Source organism: Lissotriton helveticus, chromosome 2_1, assembly GCF_964261635.1.
Source record: "Lissotriton helveticus chromosome 2_1, aLisHel1.1, whole genome shotgun sequence".
Taxonomy (NCBI): Eukaryota; Metazoa; Chordata; class Amphibia; order Caudata; family Salamandridae; genus Lissotriton; species Lissotriton helveticus.
The window spans coordinates 1,906,122,753-1,906,143,881 of NC_136059.1; the positions used below are offsets into that span (position 1 = coordinate 1,906,122,753).

Here is a 21,129-nt window from a genome sequence, read left to right on the forward strand (position 1 = left end):
CAGAATGTCGGTGTGGGCTTCGTTAAACAGCAGTAGAGGCTCAGAGAAGCTTGACTGCGGTTTGAGCACCTCAGTGAGGAGGTTAGTCCTCACGGCCGCGACAGGGAGCTCAAGAGCCAAGGCCTTGGCTGCCCTGTACAACACCATGCTATAAGTAGCCCCCTCCTACGAAGCCACGGAGGGAGGAGAGATGAATCCAGTGTCAGGCGAAGTGTCTAGACCACTGGCCTCCCCCAGCTCATCTGCCCAGTCCTGGCTTAACTGGCACTGCTATGCCAAAGGGTCCTCAGACCCCTCCGAGTCCTCCATCTCCTGGAAACCAGGCAAAAATGATGGAGCCGGGTCGTAGGATAATTGTTCACCCGTCGGAGACGGCGCCAAGCAGCGTCACTCCGGCGTCGCACCCAGAGCGGGGCTGAAACCGGTGACGATGTCGTCTGAAGACGGCACCGGGATAGACACCCTCAGGTCGGCACCAGCGGAGGAGTCGTGAGGTTGACTGGCGACGACCTGGATCCAGGCATGGATCCTGTGGGGCCCTGCGGCGTCAGGACAGGAGTCGACGACGGCGCCGAAGCACCTGACGGCGCCGGAGCCGCCGGCCCCCAAGGGCTCCCAGTCGGACCCGCAAGGCCCGAAGGCGCCTCAACAGGTTCCGACGGAGGGAAGTGAGCCCTCATGGCCACGAGGATGTCACAAATCTCCTCCGGCGTTGCGTGCAGCCCAGGGACCGTGCGGACGGTGTCGCCAAAACCCCTGGCTGCGTCGCGCGAGCGTCGGGGGGGCGGGGGAAGAGTAGTCGGAAGAGAGATGACGACTTTTTTTGAATGTCTCGACTTACCGGAGGACTTGGAGCCCGACGAGTGGTGGTGACTCAACGAGTGGAGAGGACTGCGGATCCGCGACCGGTCCCTCAACTTTCACCTCGACCGGGACCTCGAGCGGCGCAGAGCTGAATGCCAGAGCTCGAGCAGCTTACAGGACCGAGCATACCGAAGCGCAATGGTACTGCTGACGAAAACTTTCCGGATCCAGTCTGACGCCTGGGGATATTCTAAGGTAAGGAATCTAACACTAACCGGTTTCTTTCAGATAAGATTTTGCTGCCAGTAATTTCTTGACAGGCATTGTTGATCATGGGACAATTTAGGGAGACGTTTTCCTTGAAGCCAAAGTTACAATTCTTATTTATTTATTACACGATTTTCTGCATATAGTTCCTGAAAAATGTATTAAAAGCAGCTCTAATCTTAATACTCTCTTCGGTCGTCATCCCTGTATCCTCCTTGATTATCGTCCTAATGAAATTCTGATTACTTTCCAGCTTTGCTTTCCAAGCTAGCATTTTTCCACAACATTCCCCCTAAACAATATCGTTAGCTCTACTAGCTTCCCATTACTGTAATACCTTGTCCCCTACCTTAACTCTAAAAATTGCAGTTCCTCCTGCACTACCAACATTCCCTTCCTTTACTCCTTGCTCAATAAGTCAGCTTTTAGCACCTCCTCTACTTTCGACATCTCCTCTAATTGAGAAAGTTGTGCTTTTTCTTCCCTCCTAATTTAATGATAACCTTCTGAGAGTCCTCTCCTTAGCCAGGCCTTATACACATCCCAATTTACATGCATGGGTGCAGATGTCATATTCTAGAAAAAAAAACATGTCCCTCGCAATAACTTTGACGCTATCTCTGCCTGCAGAAACATTGTTCTATTAATTGTCCACTTCCTAACACGGTAAAAGTCCTTCAGCTCAATTTTTAAAAATATAGCAGCCTAATCTGACAAATGAATAGGAAGATGCTCTATCCCCACTACTTTCTCAATTTTCTTTCCATCTATGAAAAAGTAGTCTAGTCTACAATAATGGCAGTTCTTTTTGCTATGAAAAGTGTAGTCCCGGAAATCCCATTTACTTCTACGTAGGACATCACACAGATTATAATTTTCTGTCATATCTAGCAAGGATACCCTCATCTTTGGGGAACTTATCTAAATCCGTGGAAGGTCACTTAGCGGGACTGATCTCACCGTACTGAAGATCGTCAAATGTGTGATGACTGTCAGAACTCGTTTTTCACACACACACAAGGTATTTGGGATTGCTAACGCTAGTTTTTCTGACAGTCTACTTTATTTGGTTAGTAATGCTGTTGAGTGTAATTTGTTCACCTTCACCCCGAGGGAACGGACTGTTTTTGTAATATTCATATCCATTACTCTGTCAATTTACGCTACTTCAGTCGGTGATGAGATAGTTATTAGTGTCTATGTACCTCTTCGAGCATGTCTATATAGGTGGTCTCTTCTTCCTCTATTACAGCCGCCATTTTGGAAAATGGTGGAAGGGCTACTCTGAGGAGTTATTGTCTGTCTCTATAAGAATACTTGAAACCCAAAACCTATGTTTTGACACCAAAATGAAGTATATAAGTCTCATGGTTCCCGACAGTTTACACCATTGCAACACATCTGCATTTTTTTTAATGTAGTCTAGGAAAATTAGGCCCGGATCAGCAATTTCTACCCAAGCTAAATTACTTCTCCAATGATCCAAAAACACAAATTAAAAATGAAAATCTCAGGACAACAAATTTGTTAAGGAGGTATGTCAGGGGGCTGGATGTCTATTGTAAAATGTTAATAAAAATGCATTTTAAAAACGTAACACTGATTATATGAAGTGAACAATTTAGGAAAATCAAACCAAGTTGCTTACCATAATTAACCTTGGGCACATAACTAGGCTCAACTGAATGAGTAAAGTTACAAGTATCCATAGAGAGAGGGTTCACAGAGACTGTATCCACAGGAACAAACGAAGAGCCTAAAGAGAGCAAATTTGCCACATTTAGGAAGTATCATTTACAACTGTACATTTTACAAGACAAAAAGGTACTTTTAATCCTACTCTCCATTATGGGTCAATCTACATTCATAAATGTTGAGTATCTATAAAAAAGTATGAAACACTGCAACATTTTTTTATTTACCATTTATTCATTGGAAATCATTTTAAAAAGACAAAGTGCCAATCAAGAAAACTGGTCATATTAGATGGAAGACATTTGACTGAAACCCATTAGCATATTACCAATTTATTTTTTATCGAACTGGAGAATGGTTTGGGTAATAATGAATATTTACTTTACCAGGCACGGTTAACATAAGTGTTACATCAAAACGCTCAGTGCAAGGAATCACTTTCCCAGCTTCTCAAGGCGATTTCTTTTTTCCAATGACAAGCAGTTTGCATGGCATGATGACGTCAGGAACTTCAAAGAGACAGTGAAATGTGCCAATCTGCTCATTTCACTTCCACTTGCATCTATGCTCAGAAGTCAGGGGATATTGCAGCCCCAAGCACAGATTTCTAACGGGATCTCTCCTTAGTGGATTCCCAGCTTGGGAGTCACCCACAGACAATTCGATCAGCAAGCAAGAATGCATATGGGGTTGAGCAACTGGAAGTCCACTAGTGAGTAGAGAATTTAATTTAAAGAAAAGGGGTGGGGTGCCCCTCCCTGGCATGGAACTATGCCTCACCCCAAAAGGCAAGAAACACAGTCTCTTACCACATACCCCAGAGGCAAAATGGGGGTTTCCCCTAGTTCACAACCCCTCCCCCAGGATAGGTAGAAAACCACACTAGACAACAGGGAGCTTACATTGTCCGCACAAAAAAGTGCTGAGGATAGCCCAATTTGCACTGGGCTTTACTCCCCTCAAAAAAGAGACAGCAGTCCTTCTGCCCGCGAGAGGGAGAAGGGGGTTTGCCCAATGTGTCACACCAGACAGCAGAATTCCCACTAGACATTTCAAAAAGGCACCAAAAACAAGCAAAAGGATGGAGCGACCCACTCTGGAATCAGACCACGTAAACACTCCAGAAAGGTCAACTCATCTTTCTGCCCCCATTTCCCCCCCAGCGATCAGATTGGATACCAGGAATATATCTTATGAAATAATGTGGTTGGGTGAGGCCCATTCTGACATAAGTTGCCACTCCTAAAGCATCAGTCTTTCTGCTCCCTTGGGAACTTAAGTTTCCCCATTCCTATGACGAGGACATTTTGATTCTTCAGAGTGTAGCTTTTACATACGTGCCAGCAAAGCAGGGTTAAAATTCCAATTTCTCCACACTTGCCATACTAAATGACTTCACTACGGAGGATCAAAGTTAAGCTCCACTCAGAGAAACCTACCAAATCCAGACATTTCTTAACACAAGACATCCAGGGGAGTCCAGTGTGGTGTGGCTTGCGTAGATCCCCAGAAAGCCCTGCAAATCTCAAACTTCGCTAAAACACATATTTGCTCACATGTGTGAGAAAGTTCTGTAAGTTGCAGGAATCTACATAGATCTCACCACCTAGTATTCCACACTTCTGATGAAAAAAGGTAGCCCACTTTTGTGGTCACTGGAAGCTGGCAGAGCCCAGGTGCCCAAAAGGGCATCATAAAGAGAAGCTTCGAAGGGCAAAAGCGGCTCTACATTACCCGAACCATGGTGGGGGAGATCCAGCAGAGGGTCAACAGGCAGGGTGACCAAAGAGGGTTGCATACTCAGAACACGAGCGGCCAAGGAGACAACCCTAATGAACACCGCACTGGCCTCGGTAGCCCTCCGAGGAGGGGACAGCAACTCGTGGGTGAGGGCTGTAAACTAAGTCTCCCACCCAAGGAGGTTGGCCAATAAACGGAGGATGCGACCAACGCCCAAAAGAAGGAAGCCCCATTGATGAATGAGGGTCCTGATGTGGCTCCTGAGGAGGTGGGGATTCCGCCAGGGCCACAAATTCCAAAGGGGGGTGGGGTCGGGGGGGTGGAGAGGCAAGGACAGATCTGGCGTCGCCGGACATTGAGGCGACGCCGAATTCCCCCTGCAAGCCTCAGGAGAGGAGTCAATCATCCGGGGCAGCGCCAGGGCAACTTCGGTTGGCGTCGACCCTGCCACGTCCGGCGCCGACTCGGCGTCAACCACGACAAGCTCCGCTTCCGAAGGGGACGGCGCTGTGGAGGCAAGCCTACGGTGTCGTAACGGCACAGACTCAGCTTCAACCACAACAGGCTCTGACTCCGAAGTTAGGAATGGAGTCGGAACCGGGGAGGCAAGTTTACTGTGCCGGACTGGCACCAACCTCGCCTCCGGGGAGGCAACCGCCTGTCCGGAAGGCAGAGGTGGGCACAAAACAAGGCTTTAAGCACCAGCATAAATAATCAACAGAGACCACCTGAAAAAAATTATTCAGTATATATTCCGATGTTGTTGGAATATACTCAGTGTGTTAAAATACCCCTCACACACCAAAAGGGCCCTTGGTGTCATGCTTCATCATCGGGGTCTTCCCGCCCCCGCTGCGGGACGGGGCAGTGCTGCGACAAGCGGCTACGCCGGAGCACCTTTTTATTGTGAGTGCTATGTGAGTGATAATGGAGTGAGTGTCAGTGGGGTCAGGAGTGATAGACAGTGAAATTAAAAGATACCTGGCCTGGTGTTTAAAAAAAATTATTTAATAGGCACTGGCTGGTATCATTAAAAGGGGTGAGGCGGAGGGCAAGAACGAGTTACTAGTCTTGCTCTCCTGTGTGGGTCAACATGTTTCGGGGCGACATGCCCCTTCGTCAGGACCGGGTATATAGATCCCCCTGTCACTCACTAATGCGCTCCCACAGATAGAGAGTGATATGTATGATCAATGTGTATAGATAAATTTTATACACGTGTAAAAGCTAGCTCAGTACTACTGATGATATAAGCCTGAAAGGATAAGAACACAGGATTTAGAATGAGCGCGGATCCCAATGCGCTTTACTAGTGAATACCTGTAAGGAAGGAAAATACAAAAAAAGGGGAAGGAACACACTTATAGGCTGTTACATGGCACGCCAAAGATTTCTTGGGGGGACCAGGTTTGCCGAGATGGAAAGAAGAAAATTTCAATAAAGCGGAAACAAACATTCATTGGTTTGTGTGGCCAGCCAAGGATTTCAAGGGGGGGGCCAGGTTGCAAGAAATTGGTAAAAATGGGAAGGAATAAACACACATGTACACACACACAACAATATAGAGCATCAGAAACTAGCGGTAAGATGCCTATTGAACTGGATACATACTTTTTGAATGAGGAGACAATGCCCCATGAGCCAAGCTGGGCGAAGGGTAAAGAGGGTCCAACTGTGGGAAGGAATGGAGAAAAGGCAGAGATAGTATCGCCAGGACCTAGATTAGCAATTTACACTCAATAGGTTAGAGTAGTGTATTCCAGGTCAGGTCTATCGGCTGTGCCGTACTTACTCAACCCCCACACCTCAGTGCTTCCTCCTTCGTCAGTGGCTTCCGTGGTAATGGTAAGCCTGGGCGGGGTGGGTCTTTTATAGTCTGGCTAAAGGCTTGTTGATTGAGCCCTGATTGAATAACTCGAAACCGATGTGAGCATTCGGTCGAGTAGTTAGTGCTGGTGACTGAAGCGGCCATTGTTAAGTGTCCGAGGTCTGCTGGGCGGAGGTGGGTTTTTAGGGATGTTTGCCAGAATCTGTATGTCTTATTCCAATGTTGGGTAGCGGTAAGCAAAGGGTGCCGGCAGATCGCTAGGAGACACCCTTGGTCCGTGCAGAAAAAGTGTATCGGCGTCTGCCGACGGGGGCGCATGCGCGGTGATGCTCTGTACGGAGTATACACACGGCGCATGCGCGGTGGTGCTCCGCTTCCAGTCTGTTTCCGCGCATGCGCGGGAGAGCGGCGTTCATTCACGCAGCTCGATCTGGATCTGTAGGAGATCCCTGTTATTGTACACAAGTGGGGAAAAAATGGACCTCTGGGCTGTTAAAGAAAAAGGCACATTTGAGGCAACCTACTTTCTTGTTATTTTCTAGTGGAACAGAGCGAAAAATATATATAGATATCAGTATTTGTGTCTATGCAGGCATTTTTTACAAAAGTTAAAATACATATTATCAAAATAAATTCCACTATGTCAGTCTACAGGTTTCTTGGTTAATTGGAAACTGGAGCCACTCTTATTTTTATAGCAGCTGCTCAGAGGGAATAATTCTGATTTTTAGTTTCTGCAGACATTATGGCACACAGTACAGAAAGGATGCACATTTTTCAAATCATGTTGACCTGCACCAGCTCGCAGGTTACTGAGATTGCTTGACGGAGACAAAGGTGTCGTTTTTATAAAAAAGACACTGTGTTCAAGTGCCGAACTGTGATCAGGAGTCTTCTAGGTACCTGGTTGGATCAAACCTTGAATTGCGACCACGGAATATCATCATTCAATCCTGTAAGGTGGGTGCCCAAGCGGTAGACCCAACGTTGTTCTTTCGCAAGAAGGTCCTTGTCACTTTTGTAGGATTCAATGACTGTCCATTTGAGGTCTTCTACACTGTGGCCCATTGTGGCATAGTGAGTGGCCATTCTTGTGGTAGTTCTTTTGCAACGTACGTTGCTGCGGTGTTCGCTCATTCGTATTTTGACCGGCCTAGTGGTCATGCCAACATACTCTTTCTTGCACGGGCAAGTGATCGGATAGACCAAGTTCCGGCTATTGCAGTTAGTAAAGGAACGTTGTTCCCATGTAGACTGGTTGGAAAAAGTTAAATTCCGACTTTTTCTTGTGTACTGACAAGATGTGCATGAGCCACACGGGTGGTGCCCTCCAATAGTTGAGATGGTTGAGGGTCCCTCGTTAGTGAGTTGTTTCGGTCTCGTGTGGACCAGCAGATCCTTAAGGTTCTTACCTCGCCTGTGTGCAAACATGGGTTTAGGGAAATCTAATTCCCCGCAATTCAGTATTTTCCAGTGTCTATTCACAATCTTTGTGATCTGGTTCGAATTGGTGTTGTATGTTGTGACACAAATAGGGCGTTGGTCTTGTTCCTTTTCTGCTGTAGGTTCTAACAGGGCATCTCTGTTGTTATTTCGTGCTCTCTTAAAACCCTTGTTGACCACCTTGCTTGGATAATTCCTGTTACTGAGCTTTGTTTTCAAGTCAGCTGCTTGGGTTTTAAAGTCTTGGATAGCGCTGCAATTACGCCTAAGGCGGAGGAACTGTCCGTAGGGTAAATTGTCGCGTAGATGTCGTGGATGGAAACTGCTATATAGCAACAGGCTGTTTTTAGCCGTTGGTTTGAAGTGAGTGCACGTTTCTAAATTACCATTAGCGGGGTAGATATTCAAATCAAGGAAAACGAGGTTTTCATTTGAGGCTGTGTGGGTGAACTTGAGGAACCGGTCTTGTTGGTTCAGCCAAGTCATGAATAGGACCACAGAATCTTGATCACCCCGCCAGATGACTAATACGTCATCTATGTATCTTTTCCATGCGACCACATGGTTCCTGTAGGGGTTCTGGTCGTTCAGGATTCTGGTGGCTTCGAGATGGTGCACATAGAGCCCAGCTAGGCTCGGCGCACAGGTGCTGCCCATGCTCGTGCCGTGTTTTTGTAGGTAATATGTGTTTTCATACATGAAGAAATTCTTTTTCAGGGTCATAGAGATGCATTCAAGGACCACCTGTCTCGGGGTGTGGTACGCCCATGGGGTAGAGAACAAAACTTCCTCAATTATTTCTAGAGTCTCTTGGTGGGGGAGACTCGTGTACAGACTCTCTACATCTAGTCCCAGAAGGAGGTCTTGTTCGGGGTCAAAAGGTATTTCTTTTACCAACTGTAGGACTGCTTTTGTGTCCTTTAGATAGGTACTCGTCTTCTGTACTATCGGTCTAAGGAAAGCATCCGCAAATTTTGATAAGGGTTCAAGGATTGATTGTATTCCGGATACTATAGGGCGCCCAGGTGGATATGGGGCATCCTTATGGATCTTGGGGATGGTGTAGAAATAAGGAGTTTTTGGATTCTTTTGAATCAGAAAATCGCTCTCTTGTTTCGTTAGCCAGTCGTGTGCCATTGCTTCTTCAATCATTATGAGGATGCAGATCCTGACTTCTTCAGTCGGGTCTTCCCTTAGTATTTGATAATTGCGTCTGTCCTCAAGTAGTTTCCTGCACTCCCTATCGTAATTGGTATACGTTTGTATCACCGTAGCCCCGCCTTTGTCGGCAGGCTTAATTACAATAGTTTCATTGTTTGCCAGTTCGTGCAGGGCCGTTCTCTCAGCTGTGGAGGTGTTATTAAAGACATCACCACCGTCAGTGGTTAGCTTCTCCAGATCTGCCATAACTGCCTTTTCGAAGGTTAGCAGTTCAACAGGTAACATAGAGTCTAGAGGTGTGAAAGAGGATTTGTTTTTTAGGCCTGTATCTGATTGGACATTTGTTTCATTGTTTGAGTCCTGAAAAAAAGCTTTTAGCTTAAGTTTTCGCGTAAACTCTTTCATCTCTTGGCAGAGTTTGAATTTATCCATTTTGTGAGTTGGAACGAAACCCAAGCCCTTACTTAGGACATTATCCTGGGCTTCTGTTAATAGGTGGTCAGACAAGTTTACTACTAAGTTCCTCGACTGGTTGACGCTGTTTGGCTCCGGGTTGATACTCCTAGGGGTGTGACTGGCTGTTGATTCCAGTGGACCTGTGTGCCTTTCCGATTGCGGCCCTTTCTTGTTCCTTGGCGCTGGCCTAAAAAAGGCGGTTGGCCATAGTGGTTGAAAGGGGGCATCTGTTGGTCCCATGGTGGGAATTGATTCCCCATGAAGACAGGCCCTGGTGGGTATTGCATGAAACCTGGAGGTCCTTGCATGTAGGGAGGTGGTCCTTGATATGGGCCCCAACCTCTCCCTCCTCGTGGGTAGCTTCTACCAGAGTATTGTGTCCCTCCTCGTGTGCTCTGGTTGCTGTTCCTACTGGAGTTTGATCCATTGGAACTGGTATCCGACATGTCAGTGTCCTGGTCATTATTCTGATTTTTAGACACATGATCTTTTTTAATGTAGGGGTAAATACGTTCATGCGTAAAGTTCTCTGTGTCTTTTTTGTGTTTCTTATACTTGTTCTTTTTAAGGGTGCACTCGAATTCTGTCATTTCTTGATTTAGTTCCTCCAGTCTTTTTTTCAGAGCGGTTGGGGATAGGTAGCTTTTTATCTTCACTTCTAACTGGGTTATCTCTATTTTGAGTTCTTGTGTTAGTTTGGTTGCAGTTTTTACTATAAGGACTAGCCAGTCCCTAGTGCATTTCCAGCTTATAAGAGACCAATCCCTCTTAAATTCCAAGTCATGTGTAAAGATAAACGGTTCATTTTTCACTATTAGGCCAGGGGGTGCCGTTTTTGATTTTAAATATTCGGACATGAGAAGCCCGTGCAGAGCTGTCTTTATTTGCGTTCTCCTAAGGGCTGCCAACTCGTCCCAGTCACCTTCGTTGATGCCCGGTTCAGTGTTGCTCAGCCCTTCGAATGGGCGTAGGTTTGCTAGGATCCTATCGAACACCGCAGCAACGTACGTTGCAAAAGAACTACCACAAGAATGGCCACTCACTATGCCACAATGGGCCACAGTGTAGAAGACCTCAAATGGACAGTCATTGAATCCTACAGAAGTGACAAGGACCTTCTTGCGAAAGAACAACGTTGGGTCTACCGCTTGGGCACCCACCTTACAGGATTGAATGATGATATTCCGTGGTCGCAATTCAAGGTTTGATCCAACCAGGTACCTAGAAGACTCCTGATCACAGTTCGGCACTTGAACACAGTGTCTTTTTTATAAAAACGACACCTTTGTCTCCGTCAAGCAATCTCAGTAACCTGCGAGCTGGTGCAGGTCAACATGATTTGAAAAATGTGCATCCTTTCTGTACTGTGTGCCATAATGTCTGCAGAAACTAAAAATCAGAATTATTCCCTCTGAGCAGCTGCTATAAAAATAAGAGTGGCTCCAGTTTCCAATTAACCAAGAAACCTGTAGACTGACATAGTGGAATTTATTTTGATAATATGTATTTTAACTTTTGTAAAAAATGCCTGCATAGACACAAATACTGATATCTATATATATTTTTCGCTCTGTTCCACTAGAAAATAACAAGAAAGTAGGTTGCCTCAAATGTGCCTTTTTCTTTAACAGCCCAGAGGTCCATTTTTTCCCCACTTGTGTACAATAACAGGGATCTCCTACAGATCCAGATCGAGCTGCGTGAATGAACGCCGCTCTCCCGCGCATGCGCGGAAACAGACTGGAAGCGGAGCACCACCGCGCATGCGCCGTGTGTATACTCCGTACAGAGCATCACCGCGCATGCGCCCCCGTCGGCAGACGCCGATACACTTTTTCTGCACGGACCAAGGGTGTCTCCTAGCGATCTGCCGGCACCCTTTGCTTACCGCTACCCAACATTGGAATAAGACATACAGATTCTGGCAAACATCCCTAAAAACCCACCTCCGCCCAGCAGACCTCGGACACTTAACAATGGCCGCTTCAGTCACCAGCACTAACTACTCGACCGAACGCTCACATCGGTTTCGAGTTATTCAATCAGGGCTCAATCAACAAGCCTTTAGCCAGACTATAAAAGACCCACCCCGCCCAGGCTTACCATTACCACGGAAGCCACTGACGAAGGAGGAAGCACTGAGGTGTGGGGGTTGAGTAAGTACGGCACAGCCGATAGACCTGACCTGGAATACACTACTCTAACCTATTGAGTGTAAATTGCTAATCTAGGTCCTGGCGATACTATCTCTGCCTTTTCTCCATTCCTTCCCACAGTTGGACCCTCTTTACCCTTCGCCCAGCTTGGCTCATGGGGCATTGTCTCCTCATTCAAAAAGTATGTATCCAGTTCAATAGGCATCTTACCGCTAGTTTCTGATGCTCTATATTGTTGTGTGTGTGTACATGTGTGTTTATTCCTTCCCATTTTTACCAATTTCTTGCAACCTGGCCCCCCCCTTGAAATCCTTGGCTGGCCACACAAACCAATGAATGTTTGTTTCCGCTTTATTGAAATTTTCTTCTTTCCATCTCGGCAAACCTGGTCCCCCCAAGAAATCTTTGGCGTGCCATGTAACAGCCTATAAGTGTGTTCCTTCCCCTTTTTTTGTATTTTCCTTCCTTACAGGTATTCACTAGTAAAGCGCATTGGGATCCGCGCTCATTCTAAATCCTGTGTTCTTATCCTTTCAGGCTTATATCATCAGTAGTACTGAGCTAGCTTTTACACGTGTATAAAATTTATCTATACACATTGATCATACATATCACTCTCTATCTGTGGGAGCGCATTAGTGAGTGACAGGGGGATCTATATACCCGGTCCTGACGAAGGGGCATGTCGCCCCGAAACATGTTGACCCACACAGGAGAGCAAGACTAGTAACTCGTTCTTGCCCTCCGCCTCACCCCTTTTAATGATACCAGCCAGTGCCTATTAAATAATTTTTTTTAAACACCAGGCCAGGTATCTTTTAATTTCACTGTCTATCACTCCTGACCCCACTGACACTCACTCCATTATCACTCACATAGCACTCACAATAAAAAGGTGCTCCGGCGTAGCCGCTTGTCGCAGCACTGCCCCGTCCCGCAGCGGGGGCGGGAAGACCCCGATGATGAAGCATGACACCAAGGGCCCTTTTGGTGTGTGAGGGGTATTTTAACACACTGAGTATATTCCAACAACATCGGAATATATACTGAATAATTTTTTTCAGGTGGTCTCTGTTGATTATTTATGCTTTCATAAGAGGAGGACTAGCCCACCGAGGTGCCGAGTTGCACCACCTCTTCACTCCCCGTTTTGATATTCCTTAGTTTAAGCACCAGCAACCACCTGCTACGGCACAGGGAGCCCCATAGGACTATGTGGCGCGGCAGGGGTGCTTTGAGTCGGAGAGGGTGACCCATCTGGGCCGCGCCATGACGCCATACCTCCCTCATCCCTTGAGGGTAGGAGCTCAGTTGGCGCCGGGGGCGAACCCCCCCCCGCGAGTACGGAGACCCCATATGTAGCAGAGGCACCGAGGACGCCCGAGGGAGAGGAGAGGACACAAGGGAGGCCTGCAGAGCAGCGGCATAAGCCTCCATTTGGGTCAGAGTCGCCCCCGCGCCAGGATAAGGCGGATAGGGGAGGGGCGACTCCCGGGGGCGCACGTCCGGAGGATTCCGGGAACTTGTGCCCCCGATAACAGAAGGAAGTGAGGTCGAGGACCTTGGCGACATGCACCGTGACTTATCCGTGAGAGGCGAACGACGCACCTTGGAACCAGTTGGCGACCGACACCGCAAATGGAACCCACTGCCAGAGGGACCTACCGCCGATGAGGAGGCCGGGGGCCAAGACGACCCAGACTGGAACAGGCGATCCGGAAGCAGTTTCATCCTGCTAGGACTTCGGCTGGAGGTGTTGGCAGGCATCGCAATCCGTTGAGTCGTGGTGTTCGCCCAGACACCACATACAGATAAGGTGTGGGTCCATCGCAAACATTTGCCGCGAATAGGAGGTACACGTTTAAAAGCCCGAAGGAATCGCACACTGTTTCAAATGTGAAGCGTCAAAAAGGGGCCTGAAAACAGGCCAGAGGAACTACCTACTCCGGATCAGTGTTGCACGCGGAAAAGAAGGATGCTAACGTCAGCGCGCCGGGAGGGACTTATACGACCTCGCTGACGTCACGTCCGTGGACGACGTCAGTGCCGGGTCGCGTGGCGCCGTCCCCCAGCGCGCAGATGCTGCTGCAAAAAAAAAACCTCCGGATCCAGTCTGACGCCTGGGGATATTCTAAGTTGAGGAATCTGCAGCTAGATGTCTCTATCAGATATAGTTTACAAGTCCTGCCCTTCAGGCGAGACAATTACAGCATACAGGGTCAGATGTTGAAATCTCTACCCCCCCTCCCGAGGTAGCAAACAGGACAAATATAAACACTGGTGGGCAGAAGTCCAAAACAAGGCGCAATAGGAATAGTGAGCCGCCTTCCAAAAAGTAAAGGGTCAGGGGCTTCAGAACCAAAAACAAAAATCACCAAAGTTAACAAGATGCAAAACTATAACTGGTGATAGAATCCGTGAACAGGGGGTCTGTTTAACCCTGAAGACAAACCAGCTCGCCAGACTACCCCCAAGATCAAACGAGCAGGACTTTTGGAAGAGGCTATGGTATCTGTTTTAATTGATCCACGGTCACAAGAATTATCACAAATTGAGGAGCGACTCACCAAATTGGAGGGGCTGGTTACAAATATTTACCCACATTCTGGTAGAGGATCTATTCTTTTGGTAATCGGAGGGCCGGGAATTGGGGTAAGTCCACCGGTAACTAAACCTGTGAGTGGACAAGTACCCCATGCAGTCACTCACGGCAGCACTGCCGAAGCATTAGTCCTAGCTCGACCCTCCAACAAGTTGTAGCATCCTTATCCTCTGAATATACAGGGCACTTTCGTAGCTCAATGGGCCCGGCCACTGCATGTACACAGGTTGCTAACACCTATAATAGGGCCTCAACACATAAGAATACTTGAACTGGGAAAGCACGGAGCGACAGGAACACTCAGAACTTCCAAAGGTCTAACCTAAGAAGCACTATAAATCCAAATCAGACCCTTCATCTTCCGCGGGAAGCAACACCCTACACGATTGCGTTGGCAATTGTCCCCACCTTTCCTCCTCATGTCCCTGAACATTGGACAACACTGAGGAATAAGTCATTACACATACTGAGTGTCAGAACAGGTTTACAGAGTTCAAAATGTACCAAAGGTAACAAGATGCAAAACTATAACTGGTGACAGAATCAGTGAACAGGGGGTCTGTTTAATTCTGAAGACAAACCAGCCCGCTAGACTACCCCTAAGATCAAACGAGGAGGACTTTTGGAAGAGGCGTAAGACTATGGTATCGGTTTTAATTGATCCACGGTTTCAAGAATTATCACAAATGGACAACACTGAGGAATAAGTCATTACACATACTGAGTGTCAGAACAGGTTTACTGAGTTCAAATGGCTAGAAGAATAGGATGGGTTGGCAAAACAAATAAGTTTCTAGCCAGTGATTGTGTGGTTTAACCTTTAGGTCTCCAAATTTGGTACAGTCCATCCTTGATAGGGCGGGAAACCAGTCCATTATGGCCCAGGAAATTAATAACTTACGGATGGGGGTCTCTGTAGACCTATACAAGTCAAACATGACTATGGGGAAAGCTTATAACCCAGGTAACCACTGCAAGCTGTTTTTCCCTTTTTTGACAAACTGGGTGGAATCGATCTTAGTCTCAATTTTCAAAAAGGGGAATCGTCAGGATCCTGCCGGTTATAGGCTAATCTCATTGCTGGCTTCCCTGATAAAAGTAGTAGGCCAAATTATCTGAGAACATCTACAAGAATGGGCTGAGGAAAACAAGGTTCTATCAGATATACAGTTTCCGTGAGGGCCTAGGGACCGTAAAATAGAGTTTAAATCTAAATATAATTATAGAGAAGTATACAAGAGAGAAGAAGGGTAGGCTGTTTTAGCTTTTGTGGATCTCACAGCAGCTTTTGACTGTTGGACCCAGTAAGCTATGGGAGAACCTTGAGGTTATGTGAGGGGAATTACAACTTATACACTACCTTATACAGATATACAGTGACGCAAAGGCGAGAGTGAGATACGGTATTAGTGGCGAGTGCTCTGTCCCGTTCCCAATAAGGAGGGGGGTTAGGCAAGGCTGCCTGCTAGCCCCCTTTCCTTTTAACCTTTACATTAATGGTCTCAGTGAAGCACTGATCAAACATTGCCAAGACCTTCCCCAAATAGCAGGACGTCCAATACCTGCCCTCCTATATGCGGACGACACAGTTCTGATGTCACACAGCCAAGTGGGACTGCAAAAGGTTTTAAATAACTTTGCAGGCTTTATGCGCAACCTCGGCCTTGGGGTGAACACCTCAAAAACCTTTATAATTAGGTGTGGCCAAGGCAGTCAGAGGTGTAGGGAAATGCATATAGATGGGCAGAAGATAAGGTTTACTAATAGATTCTCATATCTCGGTATAATCTTTGATCAGAATGACCGTTGGGCACTAGCAGCGTTAGCAAAAAAATTGGCGTTTTTTAAAACTACAGCCACCCTTGCAAACTTTTCAAGAAAGTTGGGTGGGAGGCCACTGGTTGAGCTCATCCAGATTTAGAAGGCTAAATCTATCTCTGTGGCCATGTACGGGGTAGGGGTATGGGGTTTTGCGGACGTACACGCCTTACAAATAGTGAAAAATGCGTTTTTACGTCCCATCCTGGGTAGTACATCATCGTATGTCTGCCACTCCGGGATGGGTGTACCATATATTGCTGACCTCATAAGAATGGAGCCTATCCTCTTATGGCAAAGGATCTGGACATCGGTAAAAGCTACGCTTACTCAGGATATTTTATTGGATAGTTTGAAACTGGAAGGGGCTTTAACTAACCCCTCCTTAAGGTTTGTCCGAGATTTTATGCGTGTCCGAGGCCACGCCGAATATTTTACTGACCCCAGCACTATGCGGACCATCACGAAGAAAGAATTAAAAAAAGAGTGCCTACTGTTATTAGATACAATCAGAATTTCAGCAGATATTACCAAGCCCACTGCGCTAGAAACAAATGATTTTAATTACTTTCTGCAATCAACCTTATTTAATAATAGTGCCAGGTGGCTATGACCGGTTTTTACTGACTTGGGATCTTTCATAAACTTGTTAGCTTCCCAAAAAATTGGTCACGAGAGAGGCAATTGTGTCCCTGTGATAACCATTCAGAACAATCCACCATTCATGTTATGTTTTGTAGATTTTATACTGTATTAAGGAAAATGTGGATTGTTCCAATTTTAAAACGATGGGGATTAAATAACGTCGCCCTGCGTTCATAGCACTACAATTCCTGGAAAATGAACATATACCCTGGAGGGTAGCAATGTTCTTAAAGAAAGCACTCTGGTATAGGCAATATAACCATCTAGCCTACCATGAGTTTAGGGATATTGATTTAATTGAATTGTTTTTAATAACTAATTGAAATTTTTTTTTTTTTTTTTAATAGCTGTGTAATGAACTTGTGTTTTTATGTACTTTTATGATTGTCTAAAAAAAGCAATCAAATAAAGTTTTACTTGACTTGACTGGCTGTTTGGGGAAGAGGAGAGTCAACTTACTGCCTCGAGCTTGAAGGATTTGGTTAGAAAGGAGCCATACATTATATTTATATCTCAAAGATAATGACTTCCCTACCAAGGTCAATAAATAGACGCTGCAGATGTGGAAACTTGCCATGCAACACATTCATCTGTTCAATGTCCTGAAACAAGAGATGCCGCCGCTATGGATGAGAGATTGGGTAGCCAGAGCCCAGAGCTGGGATGTGCAAGGTGCCTATATAAGCACCAACCCATCCGTTTCTTTCAGGACGCATTTGGCTCCCACAGACACAGAGCCACGTCAGAAAGCTTATGACTAGTGTGCTGAAACTAAGGAGGACCTTCCAGAGGAAGGAGTGCAGTTCGTAGAGCGGGGAGGAAGGGAGGGTTTGTAAGGAATCTTGGGTTATATACAGTCTCCTCCATGAAAGGAGTCATCAAAAAGGTAAGTAACTTGCTATTCGGTAAGAGACTTAACTGCAGATCCCTTACCTTAGAACAGATAAAGCAATAATCTCTGCAGAGGAAAGACTGCAAACTTACAAACCAGAAAGCCCTGCAGGGCCAACTAGGCAAAATTCCCCACTTGATGACTCGGGCTGTCCAAACTGTAGTGCTTCCCAAACATATGGAGTGATACTCACTTTTAAAAATTGAATTTCTGGTTGGTCAGGGCATGCGCCTAAGCCAGTCACAAACCACTACTCTAGTCAGGGCAAGGAAGTCCCACGCTGAATATTATCCTCTGCTCAACCCCTTGGTAGCTTGGCAGAGCAGTCAGGCTTATCCCAGAAGCAATGTGTAAAGCGTTTGCGCAACACACTCACAGCAGCAACACACGAGGTGCAGCGACACACGAGGTACACCACAAAAGGAACTCCACACTGGGATATATAAAAATAGCCTTTGTATTATCCATAAAAACACATTAGAACACAATCACATATTATACAGTGCCACTGGCACTCTTCATCCTCACAGGGATTACATAAATTACTTAGGCCAATCAGGCCACTGTCAGAAACATCACATATATTACTGTTAGTGGGGACAACCAGTAACTACTGGTAGGAGTGCCCTTAGCATACCACATTAGGCATAAACATAATACCAGCACTTAACATAGCACCACATGCATATAATCATCAGTGCACCTTAGTATACACTTGCAGCTGTGCACACATCAGGGAATAACATAAGCACATCATGCCCCTCTTGGACATAAACTGCACAGTATTACACAGGTGTAACAAGTACATAAATGCCACCTCCTGGCACTACAATTAGCAGCCTGATACTGTTAGACAACAACGATGTCCCAACATAGAAGCAATGGCTGCCACCCCACAGATGTCGCACGTAACACTGGATTCACCCACATGGTGTCAGCTCTGTCCACATCCCCCTTCCCCCCCAAACAGGACATAAGCTGCAATAACCACTAGATCACATGCCCCAGCACCAATCTAACTGGTGCTTCCAATCTGTTCAGCCAGACCGGGATCTCTGTGGAAGCCTCCCTTCCATCGGGACCGTTAAGCAAAAAGAAGGATCGCCCAGGACAGCTGCCTACAACCAAGCGGGGTTGTTGCCTAACAAATGGAGCAAAGGGTGGTCCCACGCTGCCTTCTATGGCTGGGACACCAAGTTTGGTGGGGTCACTCACCCCACCAACGTCGGGTTGCACTGGCTCTTTTGGCATAGCAAGGCGGCAGTGGGACACGGAGGGAAGTCTCCATCAGCTTCGTCTCTTCCGCCTAGCCTTCTGGAGTGTGGCCACGCCCACAACCAGGCTTGGCACACACATAGGCCTCACGGGAGCCCCGCCCACAACCAGGCGTCCTCCGCCTGGCTTCCACTTCACGGCGCAGCTGCTCTCATCCCTCGCTGTAAGAGCCTACTTCCCAGGTTCAGGAAACAGCTTGCCAAGCACCCGCACCGAACTTCTGCTGCACTTTTTCAGTATGCACCGCGAAGCGCACCCCGCGCCGGGCTAATGAGCACCTCCTCATATGAAGGGGGCGTGGGGAAGGGGGTGGAAGAAGCACAGCGCGCTCTCTCAGCACTACTTCAATCTCTCCCAAGGCCAGCCAATCAGCCCTGGTAAATCCCCAGAGACCGGGCTCTGGCAGGCCAGAACACCAGGTTTCCCCAGCAGAGCACCAGTCCCTTCAGCTGCTCAGCGGGCAGCTGGTCAGTCCCCAGTGCGGTTCCTCCTGGCACACAGCAGTCCATGCAGTGTGCTTTTCTCAATTTCCCAAGTAAGCTCCAAACGTTCAACAGACATGGGGTCACAGCCACAGTACTTGTAGTACTACAATCTTTGTTCTCCCCTGGCACAGGCCCCGAGCCCAGTCCAAATCAGTTCTGGGGGGGCTCTTTGCAAGTGCACAACACTCCCCATTGTAAGTGTAAGCCTTGGCCCCAGACACACCACGGGGGCAGAGCCATCATTGTGGAAGGCAAGCACAGCCCTATTCAGGTGCAGGTTCTACTCCTCCCACCATTCCAAATTCAGACCAGGCCTATTCAGCCTAACACGGACTCATCCAGAAACTCTGGAGCAACTACACCTCCCCAGCCAATGTCACTCCAAAACCAGACAGTCAATACACAACAGGCAGGCACAAAGACACATAGCACACAGAAATGCCTACTTCTGGAGGGCGTAGCTTGCTGCCAGGGAAGATGGCGTCGTAGTACCCGGAGCTGCGCTAGCGACCTGATTTTTCCCCCCGACATCCGACACTATCCATGCACCGGAGAGACCGCAGAAGGCACCTGCTGTTGTGGGAGCGGTCTGCGACGGTGTTTTCTAGACGCCGGAGTGTCCCGGGACGACGTTGGCAGACTCGAGGCGTTCGGCAGTGTGCATCCCAAGATGGCGGCTGCCGGGCTGTACGGAGCAGCGGCTCTTCTTTTACCAAGCGGGGCGCCCGGCCTCAGCGAAAGTGGAACCCAGCGCTGAAGCCTCCGTGGGGCATAGCTGCTGGGATATAGCGGAGCGGAGCCTGGCAGCGAGTGGAGCCAGCCGCGCGGGGTGGAGGGGGCGCCGGGGGGGGGGGGGCGGGGGGGGGCTTGGACGTCTCCCAGCAGTACTTCGGCAGGCGAGTGCAGGCGGCCTGAGGGAGAGGAGCAGCGGCGTTTGGCCAATACAGTAGGCGTATCCGGCACCTGGGTCAAAGGGTCTGCCTTCAGTGCTACAACCCCAGCATTGCTGTACTGGTGAAATTGGGGGTGTGTCCCTGCCATACCGAGGAGACATGCAGTAAGCAGCTGGAGCCGCGAGAGGGACCCTGCAGTGAGGAGTGAGCGTCGGCCTGTAGAGGTGGTCTGCCTGGGAGGCGGGTGAGGCGTAGACTCAGTTGGAGACCTCAGACAGTGCGGATACCCGGCAGTGGGGGGGACCCCTTCTGGAGTCTTGATCGGGTCCTTGTCAGCCGAGCCACGACCCTCTGGTCGCAGTGGGGGGTGCCCTTGAGCCGGGGGCCTATACTTTTTCGACCATCCCTTCGCCTGTACATCAGGCGCGGCTCCGCCTGATCTGGTGTTGGTGCCTCTGTGGGGCAGGGGAGCCTGTTGGACTGGAGTGCTGTCTCAAGTGATCCCGTGGGGGCAAGGAGCCAATGCATTGGAGGATTGCGTAGTCCACCTGGGGCGGGTGGCCACAGAGTTGGAGACTGCTATCACAGGAGGGGCTCCCTGGCAGGCCGGGTTCTTGGAGCCTCGGGGTAGTCGGGCCCAGAATGGGTTTGAATAGAACACTAGGCCATTCCAACCAGATTGAGAAATAGACTGCCGATGACCCGAGATCGGTGTGCGCCCGGTGACGGCCATGAGGGTGACCAGGACGACGGGGCCCATACCCGTCCCTGAAGGACATATTGAGGGCCATTAATGACTTTAGGAACACCATGGAGCCGAAACTTGACTCAGTGACGGAGGCGGTGAACCTCCTGCTTGTGGACTTCCGCAAGATGTCTGACAAGGTCGCGGCGGCGGAAACTGGCATTAGTGGGCTACAGGCGAAGATGAAGCGATTGGAGGACCAGGTGGCCGTGCTCACCAAGAAT

The 21,129-nt window shown here is 48.1% G+C and overlaps 1 protein-coding gene across 5 annotated transcripts in view; it reads right to left on the reverse strand.

Moving 5' to 3' along the window:
* ADAD1 (adenosine deaminase domain containing 1) overlaps window positions 1–21,129 on the reverse strand; it is a 1,111,472-nt gene that overhangs the window by 717,655 nt on the left and 372,688 nt on the right. For all 5 annotated transcript variants that reach the window (XM_078676822.1, XM_078676823.1, XM_078676824.1 and 2 more), the window contains one exon: window positions 2,720–2,827. In XM_078676822.1, the coding sequence (XP_078532948.1) occupies window positions 2,720–2,827 (108 nt within the window). The remainder of the gene's footprint in view (window positions 1–2,719; window positions 2,828–21,129) is intronic.